Source organism: Vicugna pacos, chromosome 10 (assembly GCF_048564905.1).
Source record: "Vicugna pacos chromosome 10, VicPac4, whole genome shotgun sequence".
Classification (NCBI taxonomy): domain Eukaryota; kingdom Metazoa; phylum Chordata; class Mammalia; order Artiodactyla; family Camelidae; genus Vicugna; species Vicugna pacos.
In genome coordinates this window covers 7336631-7353583 of record NC_132996.1, presented here as the reverse complement: position 1 = coordinate 7353583, position 16953 = coordinate 7336631, and the positions used below count along the sequence as shown (strand labels likewise).

At 36.5% G+C, this 16953-nt stretch overlaps 1 protein-coding gene across 5 annotated transcripts in view; it reads left to right on the top strand.

Annotated features, from left to right (window-relative positions):
- CNTN5 (contactin 5) overlaps nt 1-16953 on the top strand; it is a 1006880-nt gene that overhangs the window by 926119 nt on the left and 63808 nt on the right. For all 5 annotated transcript variants that reach the window (XM_072968929.1, XM_072968925.1, XM_072968928.1 and 2 more), the window contains one exon: nt 16063-16221. In XM_072968929.1, coding sequence (XP_072825030.1) covers nt 16063-16221 — 159 coding nt within the window. The remainder of the gene's footprint in view (nt 1-16062; nt 16222-16953) is intronic.

The following is a 16953-nucleotide window of genomic DNA, read 5'->3' as shown; positions in this document are numbered from 1 at the left end:
CAGGTGTTCGCAAATTGTACTAACCAGGATAAATGTAATGAAATTCCAATTTTATAAGACTGACATGTGGTGTAATTTTTGGTTTTGCTTACATTAGAAATAGAAAAATCATCACACTGTCAGTAAGAGCATCCTCAGAGCATCCAATGACCACCGTCTTGGAAACTACACTGACAACTTCTGCTAAGCAACAGAGTACAGTAAAACAGCATTGGAAAAGGGATTCACTATCACCATAGTTTACATTTGTTATCAAAACTGTATTGCTCATACATTTTAAGTAATTAAAATAGATTTTCCCCCCAAACCTTTCACCATCCATCACACTTTTGCTCTATGATTTTAACAGCTTCTTTCCTTTGAGTTTTCTTGTGTGTTATCCAGCTGACTCCCCGTCACACTCAGAACAAAATCCAAATTCATGACCATTGTCTTCAAATCCCTTTATCATCTGGCACCTGCTGACCTTTCCAACATTGTCATCCTCCTCTAATCTCTTCCTTGGCTTTGCTTCAGTGACACCAGAATTCCTTCTATTCCACAAATACGCCAAACTCATGACAATTAGGCTTTTTTAAAATTGATGTTGTCTACCTGGAAAACTCTTGCCTATAATATTCACGTGGCTGACTAGCTCCTTCTTAGCATTCATTTCTCAACTCCTGATCTGTTGTTTCCTGCTTCTCCTCCACCTGGTTTTTACCCCACTTAATTTTCTTCATTGCATTTATTACTTTCTGAAATGATCTCATTCATTTGTTCAATTGCTTCTCCTCCCTACAGCGTAAAGCATATAAGGGCAATTACCTTGTTTATCTTGTTCACTGTTGAATCCCCAGAGCCTAGCACACAGTATATATTTCCCCAATATTATTGAGCAAATTATTAAATGTATGAATGAATGAATATGTAATCCTTTCCCCTAAAGAGAATAGTTACATTTTAAAAATCACATAAACAGGGAAGGATGTTCCATATATGGAGTAGTAACTGAGTAAACAATAATCATAAGTATGTAATATTAAATATATTAGCATGTCATATAATATGTTAATAAGCAGAAAAACAAACCCAGTGAAACGGGAGGTGGTGTAGTTTTTGTTTCTGCTTGCAATCGAAGTAGAAAAGCCATCTTCCTCTCAGGCAGATTGCAAGAGACATACGCAAAGCATCCTCAGAGCATTTGGGAATGGTGTGGTGGGAAAAGATTTTCAGAAGTATCCTGTGGCTGCAATCACAAAATAGTTACTTGAAATTTGGCGCTTCCATCTCTGTAAGTCCCTCAGCATTTTTTAAATGACTCTCACCTTCCACTCCACCCTATTCTTGGCACCATACACACACATACACTCATTCCCACAGGAAATGTTAATCTAAATATTAAAAACTAAGCGCAAATAACAAAGAATGATTCATCTGCTTACCTGGCAACCTGCAGTACTGGAGAAACTGTGGGTTTGGTTCCAGACCACCATAAAAGAAAGCCAATATTTCAAGAAAAAGAGTCACAAATTTTTTTGGATTCCCAGTGTATATAAAACTTATGCTTACACCGTACTGTAGTCTCTTAAGTGTGCATTAAGCCTATAAAAAACAATGCACATCCCTTAATTAATACTTTATTGCTAAAAAATGCTAACCATCATTTGACCCTTCCATGAGTCACAGGAGTGACATCAGAAATCACAGATCACAGGTCATGATAACAAATATAATAATAGTGAATATTGTTCACTATTATTGTAATAGTGCAAGAGCCACCAAAACGTGACACAGAAACATGAAGTGAGCAAATGCTGTTGGAAAAATGGTGCTAGAAAACTTGCTAGACTCAGGGTTGCCACAAACCTTCAATTTGTTAAAAAACACAGTATCTGTGAGGTGCAATAAAATGAGGTTAAACTGCATACAGAAAGAAATTAAATAGGAATGTTAAAGAAAAGGTGCATGTGCCCATTGAGATTTTATGTCACAAGGGGATTTTTTTTTGAACTGTCAATTGATAATGTCAGCCCCCTGAGGGCCAGGACCTTGTTGTCTCCCCCTATTTGCAGCTGGAGGGGCCTAATTTGTGCCCCGGAGGCTCTTCTCTGTATATATGGATCTATAACTTGGGACAGGAAACCCCTGACCGTAGGTTTAATCTATGGCAGTAGGTGCCTCCCATGTTTATTGTCTCCCTCTGTTTCACTTGGACTCACTTAACTTGTAAGGTCACCAGCTTTACCTAATTCAATTCCTACCTGAAATCCTTGACTTCCTTGATATCCATCATGCCAACTTTTAAACTCAATTACCTGTTTCTGGTTGTGCGCAAACACAGGGCATAAAGAACCTAACAGAACAATGTTGACTCAGACCCTGTAAAATCGCGTTTTTCGTTTCGTGTAAGTTCTCAGTGTTGTTCAGCGATCCTGCTGTTCAGCTGTTACTGAGTCCCCGTCTCACTGCTCACAATGGCTGTCCCTGCCCTTTTCAACTCTCTTCAGGCTCCAAACTAGCGTCTTCCCGCTGCTGCACTTCAGTGTTATCATCAGAATCATTTCAATGAAACTAAAGTGTACTGAATTGGAAAGAAAACTTCTGAGATCCTCCTCCAGATTTCACCTTCATTGTACTATAATTCTCCCAATTTATTTAGCATGAAATTCTGGAATAATATTTCATTCCCACTCTTGACTCTTCCTTTATAAAATCTAATGTGTTGGTCCACCTCCCATTTTAAAGTATTTACTGGTCTCCATTACCTACATAACAATGTTCAAACTCACTATCCCGGAATTCAAGGTCTTCCCTCAACCTGCTTTTTCCCCCACATAAATTCCTACTAGTCTGATCAAATTTAAACCCTCTCTTGAAAAATGCCTTGAATTTTCCAGTCTTCTGGCATATTTGTTTACTTAGTCCCTTTGCCACACACACACACACACAGGTCACCTGTCTTATCTTTAAATACTAGCCCAGAGTAACTGTTTTCTTGGAATATTCACTGAAAAACCCATCCTTCCAGCTTCAGGATCTAAAGAACTCTCCATAACCTAGATACATGAAAGTGAATTCCTAGGTCACTTGGCTGGAAGGCAGCAAGGTCTGTGTGAGATCACGGGTCAACCTCCATCAGGTCTTTTTTTTTTTTTCCTTCATGAATGTAATAATGAAAAAAACCAGAATATTTAATCTTGAATTTGTAAAGCAGGATTTTTCAATTTTACTCTAAAAGTCTTTCTCTAATTTTCAATACTTTGTTGAATTTTACTGTCATTGGACTTCATTGATTACAACAGTACATCTTTAATATGTCCCAAGTCTCTGTCCGAAAGTGATTATTCAATTATCCCATAGGTAAAGTTTTTAAACCGCTACAGTAATTTCCCTATATTACGTGTTTGCCTGTCTGGCTGTGGGCTGCTAGTCGGCCAGCAGTTCTTTCAGTTTTCCCCAATGACTTGTCCTTTCTCAATTCCAAGAGGTATATTTGGAGTAATTAGATATTGTTGGAAATCCTCTTTTCAAGTTTATGCTAATATAACCAGTCTTAGCATAGATAAGGAATTATTCCTGTTTTAATCTTTATAAACCAAAGGAGTTCTCAGTTATCTTTTGTATCTTGGGATGATTCCAGTTGCAAGTAATTTAAAGCCAAACTCAAATTGGCCTAAACAATAAGGAAATTTGTAAGCTCTCTTGACAGGAAGCTAAAACAGGTTTTTTTCATTGGTTGATCCAGTGTCTCAAGTATTTTTCAAGGACCTAGGTTGGTTCCATCTCTCTACTTTATCCTCTACAATGCTGGTGTTACTCTCAAGTTCATTATAATCAAGGGCAAACTGCCAAGAATAAGAGAGGCTGAATGCGTCCATGTTCACAGACAACAGAAGAAAGAACTAGCATAGCTCTACAGATGTCTATCTGTTCATCTGGCTTGGCCAGTGTAGACCACCTGATTATTCCTGAGCAAGCACCTATCGTAAGAAGATTGTTATGAATTGATTGGCTTAGACCCAGTTTCCTGAACCAATCACTAGTAGAGACAAGTGAGATTGCCAAGATGGGCATGGACTAATCAGGGCTACCCACGTAATGAGGGGTTAATTCCTAAATTCTTATCTCCAAATCCATTTTCAATCAATAAAAAATTATTTGCCCCTGTTCATAATAAATTTTAAACTTCTGAAATCTACATTTTCTGTCTATGTTGAATTATGTGAAATAGTGTTGTGTAGTAATGACTAGCATAGATTTAAAACTCAGATACACATGCAATTAAGAATCTGGATTGAACCCCAGGTCCACTGTTGGAATATTACGTCCCCTTGGGTGAGTCATTTGAACTTTCTGAGACTCAGTCTTCTCATTAGTGGGAAAGGAGACGTCAATATCAGATTTGCTGTAAAGATTAGAGAAAAAAACACGTAACATCTAGTACATTACCTTCTACCTGATAGGTGCACATTAAATCATTATCATTTCAGCATCATTTTAAACTTATTGCATTATAAACTCCATGAAGATAGAGATTGTTTATTGAATCTGCAAATTGTACATTTCTTTCTTTTTCAACTCATTTTCAAATCAATTCTTATTTATTTTGATAAATCAAATGTGGAGCATAGGTTCTCATTTTTATTGGTAAAAAAAAAAAGAAGCATTGTGAGATCATATGACATTGTCAAAGTTATGGAGTTACTTAAAAGTAGAACCAGTGTGGCTATTTACAAAGTACGTTTACATACATTACCCTACGTAGCCCTCATAATAGTATTGACATAATATTGCTATTTATCACCCCCTTTTATTAAATGTAAGGAAACTGGGAATCAACAAGGTTCAGAAACTTGAGTAAATCTCTTACATAAAGGAGTCAGAACTGCAATTAAATTCCTCTGACTCTTTTATCCAAATCTCTTTTCTTTAGATCAGTTTTTCTTGAAATACAGGATGTATAAAAATTCCTAGCCATCTTGTACAAAATACAATGCTGAGACTCTAGTCACAGAAATTGAAATTTAGAAGCTATTGAGTATAGTCCAGGAATCTACTTTTTTTTTTTACAAAAATACCAGAGATTTTGTTGCTCATCAGAATCTGAAAGGCCATAATAGCATATTTGTTGTTGTTGTCATTTAGAAACCATGATCAGTTGGGCATCTAATTAAGAGAATTTAGCAAAGATGAGAACATAATTAGAATCCTATTTTTTAATATATAGTAGGAGACTTTTTTCAGAATAGCACAATAATTTTGTCAAGATATATTATCCTTTTTCATATCTTGATTGGTCAGAAGTGAAAATGTGTAAATAAAATGACCCAACAACTATGTTAGCCTGTTGAGTTAATGAAAATTATATTCATTCATCTATTACAAATCTGTGTTGAAAACACACTAAGTTCCAAGCACTGAACTAAGCAGTGCGGATACAATCGGGAGCAAATCACAGGCACAGTATTGGCCTTCCTGTACCTGAAACCCAAAGAGGAAACCTACCCTTAATAAAAGAGTTACACAAACAAGTATGAAACTTCAACTGTGAAAGTTTCAGCTACGAATGAGAGGTACGTGGTGCTGTATGAATGTATATAATCCAGTGATTTTTACCTCGGCAGCACAGTCAAAGAAATTTCCTCGAAGGCAGTGAAACTTGAGCAGAGACTTGAAATTCGAAGCCTAAACAGGTGTTAAGTAGGTAAAGTGAGGAGAGAGAAGAATTTCGTGCTTAAGGAACAGGTAACATAGCTAATGATGATGATGATTGAAGGATAGATAATAAGAATAATAATAAATATAATGATGATATATGGATGGATAGATACAATAAATGGTGAGCTTTACCAAATTAATTGAAAGCAAAACTGCTCTTGAAAAATAATTAGAACTGTTTACCTCTCATTTCCATTCTTAACTACCCCTGGCTAAAAAAAAGTTAATTATTATTATGGGATTGAGAGCAGTTGGAAAGGGTCACCTAAATTAAGTAGATAATTAGTAAAGAAATTTAAGAACACCCTCTCGACTTCATGAGGAACACAATGATGCTAAGACAGTATCTGAGAAGGAGGCAAAGAAAGAAAGATGCAATGCCATATAAAGTTGGACTTTGACAACTCAATATGTCAAAGTATTCCAGGAGACATTTTCTTGCATAAAAATATACTATCAATAACATTCTCAATAAGGGTGTATCATAAATCTCCATAATTCTATCCAAAATATGAAGACCTCAGCAACCGGCTACTGCTAGGTATTAATCTGCGATGTACTGCAGCATATCTACTCACATTATTCACTGTTTCTTTTTAATGAAAGTTTTATTGTATATATATATATATATATATATATATATAGGCTTTTAAATTGGGTCTACATAAGATGGTCCTTTGTCCTGGATGGTTCATTACACATAATTAAACTACATGATAAAAATTAAAAGTACTCTTTGCAGCCTGAGTTATTGAGTTTATTTCTCCACATTAATCGAATCTTTCAGACAGTAGCTAAGTCTCTTCTCTCAGTATTAGAAGGTCAAGTTCATGACTTTGCTTTCGTGATTGCCATACTTTCTTGCCTTTCTTCTGCCGCATGTGCCTATATGTGTTTAGAAGTAAGAAGTGTCTGTCCCCAAGCAATATTTATGAGCTTGAACATGGAACCAATTTAAGATACCTTGATATATGTGGTATCAAATTTTTCGTTTTAGTTTAAATCATTTAAAGCCAAGAACTGTTTAATGTTTTGAATCCCAATAAGCTTAATATTTCACTGATGCTTACCCAGGAGAGAAAGCCAGAAAAGTTGCTCGCTATGGGAAGTCAGTCTTAGTGTTAGGAAGATGTTTCAAAGAACTCTTCCTCAAAAAGGGCTGGACAGTCATACCACAACAACTTTAAAGCTTGGCCTATCAGTTCTTGTCTACGGACAATAATTTCACCAGAAGTCAGTACAGAACTTCCTGTTTGTTACCATGTTAATTTGTCATCATTTGCTTTAAACAGGAGATACTCCTCCACTGGTTGTCTAGACTAAAGCCGACACCTGCTTCCACTCATTTTCCTTCTAAAGGATCTCTTTTTATGAGGAGGAATTTCTCAGTCTCAAATTTTCCTTCTTCATCTGAAAAATAATAGGGTTGAACTGGGTGGCTCTGGTTAATGTAACCCTTCCAAGGCTCTGTAACATTGTTTGACTATTACGTGAAGTCTTAAGTCCTTGTTTCCTGTCACCAGCATAAAAATAACAACTTTAGAGATTACAAGGAAATGTATATTTTATTTTTCAACTTTGAAAGTCAATGACTTCTCAAGAGAAGAAACTTTTCTAGCAGAACATTAGGTCAACAGAAGGAGTTGATCTGATAGCAGTCTAATGGCAATCCTGGGGAGCCCTTGATTGAGACAGATTGAATGCATTAGAACAGAGCTTCAGTTAAGGGCACTTGTGGTTTGTCATTTGCTCAGCAGTCCTTGCCATGAAGAAATAGACTGTGTCCATTTACCTAAATGGTCTACTTTCAAATCAAATATTTATTTTAGTGAGCCTACATGAGTGCGGTCATGGGGGTGGGGAGGAGGGGGATTTTCCAGATTTCTGCCCATCTGATGCTGAATCATTACAGCTAAGTATAAAATTAATAAGATTTCTGCTAAATGAGTGGCATCTGTATAATATTCAGACACTAGCTACTGCCACACATTTGTCATCTCTGAGATAGTATCTCTATTTTCAGAGATGTCTTGTGTGAATTAGCTATAAAAGTCTTTGAAAAGAAAATTTACTCCCTGATTTTTTTTTGAATTAAAAGATGCTGAAAATATGACTATCATTAACAGGCTTTTGACTGTATGAATATAATATTAATGTAATTAAATAAAATATACAGAAAATAATTGATTGCATCCAGCATTCAGTATATAATGTCTAAAAAAGAATTTCTCTGTACATAGAGCATTTAAATCAGTAAATCAATACTAATAGCCATAAACTCATTTTCACTTCTATTATGGTTTAAAATTGCATTTGCTCTGTTTTAAAAGGTTAATGGTGTCACTAATTTTTAGAATATTTACAATAATATATTTATAACAATCTTTCAGCCTTACAAGGATTTAGAAAAATTATCTGTCCATAGACTTTAATACTCCAAGTTTCTAATAATGATGAGCTTTGTTATTAAATCATACGAAAAGGCATATTTTCTTCATTCATGGAGTTAGTCTGTCATTTTTACTACCAACCCACTCTATTTTAAACTTAACTGGAAAAAAAAATTGTTAACTCAGATATATTTTGATTTAACAAAAAAAGAGGTTGTCATATTAGATCTTTTTCTTATTGGATAATTATTTTTAAATATTCTTTAAGCTTGTTAATTGTGATACAACATTTCAAATTTAAAACATAATCCTTTGGTCTTTGCATATCGCTTCCATCCTCTCCCTCCTCCCTTTCATCCCTTCTACAACTGTTTATTGAGGGTCTGATATATGCCAATTACCATGTTGAATATTCAGACAGGTGGAAATTACAGAAAAAATAATTAAAGCCAATGTAACATGCTATATTGAGATGTACAGTGTACTAATGCGTAACATTATCATTGCCTGGCATTTGTTGTCTGTAAAAGATCTGTCTCTGCCACTGGATTTTAAACACATCTGGGGGCTGGGACCCCATTTTATCCTCCTATAAATTGTTTCCCTCACCATTCTCCCACCACCGCCATGGTGCTCTCCACACACATACTAGGCATTCAGCAAATGTTTAGTTAAATAGAATAAACCTAGAATAGTGCATACATATCACAATATGGAAGCTTTCTATAAAGTGATGACTTAAAAATAATTTTAGAAATAATGCAAGCTTATTGTACAGAACTAGAAAATCCAAACAAGTATAAAGGATAAAATTTAAATCATTTATATCCTCAGCTCCAAGCAATAATCACCATTTATGCTTTAATGCATTTCTTTCCAGTCTCTCTTATACACATTTGGCAAATTACTATTTATACATTTATATTTATGAATAAATTTGCATTCCACTTAGTATATTGTGAACATTTCCCATATCATTAAATACTATTAGATATTAAGCAGTTTAATGGCTAATATTTTATTATAAGATTTTATGATTTAAACATTATGTGATTATTGGACAATTAGTTATTTACAATGGTTGTAACTGTAAATAATTGCACAGTTGCAATCAGTATACTGGGTACATAAATCTTGTTCACTGTCACTGATTATTTTGCTAAGGACTGTATTTGGAAAACAGCCATATATAAAGAAGACTACTTGGAGATTTATTAATTATGTTCTAAACCCCATTTTTTGTTTGAGCTGAAGTATTTTTTAAAAAAATACCTAGAGTAATTATTGCCTATTATTAAAAGAAATACACCTTTCTTAAGAGAATTAATTTAAACATTTTAGTAGAGATTTTTAATACTCAGAAAGGCAAACTATTTTGTCGAAGTTAACAAATAATTATTTTTCACAATACATTTATCATGCCTCACATGTAGGTGGTTGTTAATGCTCTTCAAAGAGGTGAATAAGTCGAATGGATGAAATGGAACAGAATAAATGAAACAATATGGAAGAACTTAATAAATGAGTTATGTTGGTAATTATTCCTATTTGAATATGATAGCTAAATTTCAAGTATTTTTTTCAAAGAATCTTAAGTATCTCCTGAAAAATTCCCTACCTATCAACAAACGCTCAAATCAAACTATTTTAAAGTCTGTTCCAACTATCTGCTATGTCCCCAAAATTAGTGACTTAAAACATCTGTCTATTACTTGCTCTTGTGATAGGCATAGCCATGTTCTTACCTGGGATTTCTTATGCACATGAGTACAATGGTGGCTAAGCTGGAGCCACTCAAAGACTTCATAGACTTACCACATGATCTAGCAATCCCACCCCTGGGCATATATCTGGAGGGAACTCTAATTCGAAAAAATACACGCACCCCAGTGTTCATAGCAGCACTTTATACAATAGCCAAGACATGGAAGCAACCTAAATGTCTATTGACAGATGACTGGATAAAGAAGGTATGGTATATTTATACAATGGAATACTACTCAGCCATAAAAAAGAATAAAATAATGCCATTCGCAGCAACATGGATGGACCTAGAGATGGTCATTCTAAGTGAAGTAAGCCAGAAAGAGAAAGAAAAATACCATATGATATCACTCATATGTGGAGTCAAAAAAAAAAAAAGAAAGAAAAGAAAGAAAAAGAGGACACTAATGAGCTCACTTATAAAACAGAAACAGACTCACAGACACAGTAAACAATCTTATGGTTACTTGGGGAAAGGAAGAGGAAAGGGATAAACTTGGGAGTTTAAGACTTGCAAATGTTAGCCACTATATATAAATACAGATTAAAAAATTAAATTTCTTCTGTATAGCACAGGGAACTATATTTAATATCTTATAATAACTTTTAATGAAAAAGAGTATGAAAATGAATATATGTATGTATATGCATGACTGGGACATTGTGCTGTATGCCAGAAATTGATGCATTGTAACTGACTATACTTCAATAAAAAAATAAAATAAAATAATTAAAATTTTTTTTGAAGAAACCATTGCAAAAAAAAAAAAAAGACTTTGTGTCTGGTGACTGGGCTGAGATGTCTAGAATAGCTGAGGGCAAGTTGGATCTCCTTCTCTCCAAATGGAGAGCTGGAACTCCCTCACAGAATGGTAGCCTCAGTTTCATGGGACTTCTAAGTAGGCAGCTGGATTTTTCCAAAAGCATTCCAGGAGACATGGGATGAAGCTGTAGAACTTCTTATAACTTCTCAAATGTCGTGCTGTGTCACTTCTACCATTGTCGTGTGGGTCAAATATAGGCATACTTCATTTTATTGCACTTAGCAGATACTGCATTTTTACCAGTTGAAGGTTTGTGGCAACCCTGCATCAAAGAATTCTATCAGCATCATTTTTCCAGCAGCCTTGGCTCACTTCCTGTCTCTGTGTCACATTTTGGTAATTCTTGCAATATTTTCATCTTTTTCATTATTATTGTACTTGTTTGGTGCTCTGTGATCAGCGATTTCTGATGCTACTGTTGCAATTGTTTTGGGATGCTATGAACCACACTCATACAAGAAGGCGAATTTAATTGATAAATTTTGTGTGTGTTTTCTGATTACTCCGCTGACCATCTGTCGCCCTATATCTCTCTTTCTCCTTGGGCCTTCCAGCTCTCTGAAACATGAAAATACTGAAATTGGGCCAATTAATAACCCTACAATGGCCTCCAAATGTTCAAGTTAAAGAAAGAGTCGCATGTCTCTCACTCTAAATCAAAAGCTAGAAATGATTAAGCGTAGTGAGGGAGGCATGTCAAAAGTTGAGATAAGCTGAAAGCTATGCCTTTTACACCAGTTAGCCAAGTTTTGAATGCAAAGGAAAAGTTCTTGAAGAAAACTAATAGTGCTCCTCTAGTGAACATTAAGAATGATAAGAAAGCATAACAGCCTTATTGCTGATATGAATAAAGTGTTAGGTCTGGATGGAAGATCAAACCAGCCACAATATTCCCTTGAGCCAAAACCCAATCCAGCATGAAGCCCTAACTCTCTTCAATTTAATGAAGGCTGAGCTGAGAAAGCTGCAGAAGAAAAGTCTGAAGTCAAACAGAGACTGATTCATGAAGTTTAAGGAAAGAAGCTGTCCCCTTGACGTACAATTACAAAGTGAAGCATTGGGTGCTGATGTAGAAGCTGCAGCAAGTTATCCGGAAGCTCTGGCCGAGATAATTAATGAAGGTCCTACACTAAATAACAGGTTTTCAATGTAGATGAAACAGTTTTGTACTGGAATAATACACAATCTAAGACTTTCATACCAAGTGAAGAGAAGTCAATGTTGGCTTCTAAGCTAAAAGGCAAGCTGACTCTCTTGTTAGGGGCTAAGGAAGCTGGTGGCTTTCAGTGGGAGCCAGTGTTCATTTACCATTCCCCAAATTGTAGAGCCCTGAAGAATTATGCTAAATATACTCTGCTTGTGCTGTACAAATGGAACAACAAAGCCTCGATGAAAGCACATCTGTTTACAACATGGTTTGCTGAGTATTTTAAGCCCAGTATTGAGACCTACTGCTCCGAAAAAAAAAAAAAATTCCATTCAAAGTATCACTGCTCATTGACAATGCACCTGGTCACCTGAAAGCTCTGATGGAGATGCACAACAAGGTTCACATTGTCTTCACGCCTGCTAACACAGCATCCATTCTTCCACCCGTGGATCAACGAGTAATTTTGACTTTAAAGGCTTGTTATTTCAGAAATACATTTCATAAGGCTACAGCTGCCATGGTGATTCCTCTGATGGAGCTGGGTAAGGTAAATTGAAAGCCTGGAAAGGATTCACCATTCTAGATGCCTTTAGGACATTTGTGATTCATGGAAGTAAGTCAAAATATCAGCATTAACAGGAATTTAGAAGTTGATTCCAACTTTCATGGATGACTCTGAGGGATTCAAGACTTCAGTGGAGGAAGATGTAGTGGAAATAGCAGAACTAAAAGTAGAAGTGTGGGTTGTGGGTGTGGCCGAAGTCCTGTGTTCTCAGGGTAACAGCATTAACAAATGAAGAGCTGCTTCTCACGCATGAGCAAAGAAAGTGGTTTCTTGACACAGAATCTACTCTTGGCGAAACTGCTGTAAAGACTGTTGAAATGAAAACAAAGGATTGAGAATATTACATAAACTTAGTTGACAAAGCAGTGGCAGGTTTTAAGAGAACTGACTCTAATTTTGAAAGAAATTCTGCTGTGGGTAAAATACTATCCATCAGCATTGCATGTTACAGAGATCTCATTCATGAAAGGAAGAGTCAATCAGTGCAGCACACTTCGCTGTTGTCTTGTTTTGAGAAACTGACACAGCCAACTCAACCTTCAGTAACGACCGCTTCGATCAGTTGGCAGAAATCAACATTGAAGCAAAACCCTCCACCAGCCAAAAGATTATGACTCATTGAAGGCTCAGATGATGGTTAGCACTCTTCAGCAATAAAATATTTTAAATTAAGGTGTGTACATTGTTTTTAGACATAATGTTATTGCACACTTGACAGACTGTAGTGTAATGTAAACATAACTTTCGCATGCACTTGGAAACCCGAAAAATTTGTGTGACTCGGTTTATTGCAATATTCGTTTTATCATGGTGGCCTAGAACCAGACCCTCAGTATGTCAATAGAGTATGCCTGTAGGCCAGCCCACATGCAAGAGCGGAAGAGAATAGTCTCCAACTTTCAAGGAGGAATGACCTGCACGTACACAGAAGAAAGAAATGATGGTGGCTATCTCATACACAGACTACAGCAAAGTCTTAAATATTGCCTTCAAATGTCATCTCTACCTCTACCGCTTAATTTAAATATGCCATGCCCTGAAACACGCATCCTCCTCTTTCTTTAATTCCTTCAATGGAAACTACTCCTTAGATTTAACAGTGAAAGGAAGAAGGATCTCCGTGCATCTTGATTCCTTGATCAAATCGGGACATAATGGAATCTCAAAGAGATTCTTTGGTCAGTTAATAATAAATAAACAATCTTATTATATGTTAGGTGTTACACTAGGCAGTGGGTGTCAGAGATCTGAATTCAAATCTCAGCTGTGCCACTCACTAGCAGAGGGCCTTGGGCAAATAACCTCTCCTCACTAGAGCAGATGCTCTGACACCTACTGCCTTGTGTGTCATCTAACGTCCAACAAGATTATTGACTAAGTAACTTATTGATTATTAAATGACCAAAGAATCTCTTTGAGATTCCATTACATCCTCTATGAAATAAGGATTCTAACACCCATCTCACAGTGACATAGAACCCAGGGAACATGTTAATGTTTGAAAGATACTTAATGCCGTGACTTCATACAATACAATGCATTTATGGTAGCTATTGATGTTATTTTTACAGTTAATACTTTTATCTGTGTCATATTATTGCCATTATAATCACTCCTCTGTATCCATATTAGTGCAGTCTACGGGTTGTTCGGCATCTTCAGCACCTGGGTCTCATTTATTTTCCACACTTCATCCTTAGCTACTGTGGTAATGCTCTGAACACTCATATTGGTGACCCATCAAACATTCTTCCATAAGTCCTTGACCTAATAATTACGTTGTCCACTTCTACAGATAAACACAAACTCTCATCAAAAGTTCCCTTCATTTGATCACAAATTGTACAATTTTCTCCTCACAATACAATTTCTTATTTCTGTCTTCTCCTCATAATAACCCGATTTCCTTGACTCCGTTCTTTTACTCTAGTCTGCCAGCACCATCCTGGCTTCACTTGACTCGCCAGTCCACCGTGAGGCCCTGGTCATTCACACCATTGGCATCTTTGATAAATCATACTGAACTCATAAGCTAAACCTGAATGAGCCCAATTAACCACTTTCTCTGGCCCTGCTTCCGGCTTTCTAGCCTAACCTGCTGTGTCGGTCCGTTCCACTTCAGACTCGGACTCCAGTACTATTCCAGAATGTTTGTAGTTCCCTCTTTCACATGGGCTTATCCAGACATTTCCCACTGGCCTCTAGATCCCAGTCCCATTCTCACCCAATCACCTTTACTTCTGTTCTTCTTTAGTGAAAAAAATGAGAACCTTCCCAAATGAGCTCTCCCAGCTTCCCTTCTCACCATCTCAAAAGCCTCTCTCTCTCCTCAAGGTTTCTTCCTTCATTTCACTCAGAGAAAAAAAATCGCCACCTCTCGTGGTTCTCCTCCACACTTCCTCCCCCAGTCCCAATCTTCTGCCACCTTCCTGAAGGAACAGTCCTTGTCCTTTACATCTTTGGTCTCTGCTGTCCGCTGCTGGTTCTCACCCTTGATAAAAATGCTCACTTCTCATTTCCTAAAGCCATCATTTGTTTGGCGATGCTTCCTTCTTGAAATTCTCTACTCAGAGGTCTTTACTAACTGCCCCCATGCCTTTAGCGCTTCGCCATTACTCAGCTTCTGGCAGTCTAGGTCAGCCCTTACTGCTCAGACTTCATAATCACCAAACCCAGAGAGCAACTTGCTGCGTGAGGATGAATTGAATAACTAATTTAAAAACTTAAAGTATTTAAGGGCGAGATTTTATTTTCATTGAAAATAAAAGCATCCTTACAACCTGAATTGTCCATATTGGGGAATAGAAGAATGTTAATAATAAAACTGACATTGTTTTTTAGCCACTAAAATGTAAACACTCTACACGTTTTTCAATGATATTAGAAGTCACTATTTTAGAATTAATAATACAAAGGTCTATATTTCCTCACATCAGATCGTGATTATTTCTTGAAACTAGAGTCTACATGCACACAGATTGATAATCACTATTCTATACTAATTTTTTATGATCAAAAGGAGAATAATCTTCACCACCCTCTCACCCCTATCATAAATCATCATCATCATCATCATCATCATTATCAAATCACACCTTCCTTTTAACTTCCCACAACATTTTCCCATGCCTCACTTCTAGAATCCACCCATCCTTGGTCTAAACTCTCATTATTTCAGAGACTTCATTTCTCCCCCATTGGAGTTGAAGCTACTTGATAGGCACATGGCACTATTGGTACATTGTAGGTTTCCTGAACTGGAGAATTAGGTCCACACACCTGTAGCTTTGTCATAATGATGGGACTGTTTCTGTTCCTGACAGCAGTGCCTGTCACTCTCTGCTGCTGTCTCTGTAAGCTGTGATGGATTTCAAGTCATAATTGATACTGGCATTCAAATCCTTGTGTTTGTTTCTAATTATTTTTTCCTTTTCTATAAAAATGGTAGTTGCCTCCAAGCACAAAGTATTAGGGAAAAAAATCTAAGCTATAATTAAGTTACTCCCAGAAATCATGGAAACCTGCTTGCATTCTGTCTCTTTTTTACTGTCAAATGTCCATTAGGAAATATGTATTTCATTAAGATAATTACATAGTGTGACTGGGTCTTTATTGGAAATAGTTTCTCGTGGCTTGTCCTTAACTTTATCCATCCCGTTTTGCCTGTAGGTCCCCCAGGCCCACCAGGCATAGTGATCGTTGAGGAAATCACCGAGAGCACAGCCACACTGTCCTGGAGTCCAGCTGCGGACAACCACAGCCCAGTCTCTTCCTACAACCTGCAGGCTCGCAGCCCCTTCTCCCTGGGCTGGCAAACCGTCAAAACAGGTGAGAGGCTCGAAGGCAACGCCAGACACAACCAGGGCCGCTTCCTATGTCACGAGCTGTATTTGCTAACAATCTCAGTAGGATTATTTTGGATTCTGGAAATTTTGTTATTTATTATGATATTAACCATTGTTTACTTCTTTTTATAAAGCCGCTTTGCTTTCTTCTCTTTTCATTTTCCAAGGAAGGACCACACCATTTATGTGTGTTTATCTGTTTTTTGAAATAACTTTAGACTCATAAAAGTTGCAAAACTAGTACAAAGATTTCCTGTGTGCCCATCCCTCAGCTTCCCCAAATGACAACATTTTACACAACAATGGTACAATGATCAACTCGGGAAACTGACATCGATACAATGCTATAAACCCATATTTAAACTTCACCAGTTTTTATATTCAACTTTATATGCAATTTATATGCAGTTTTTTACATAAAGTTTTTAAATTCTATGCAATTTTTTTCTGTAGATTCAAATAGCCACCAAGACAGACACAGACCTGCTCCATTACTCCAGTGCCTTGTCCCTTTGTAGTCACATATCTGTTTTATTTATAAAAAGAAAAGTCTAACATAAAATTACATTATTTAGAACAATGAAGCATTTTAATGCTTACTTCTCAGATGTTTGCACTATAGTTGCCTTATGTTAAAAATCATTTTCTTCCTGGATGTTTTTCTTTTCACGTTATAACTAGACTTCCCTTTTCTCTCCAAATGCGGCTGTCTGCA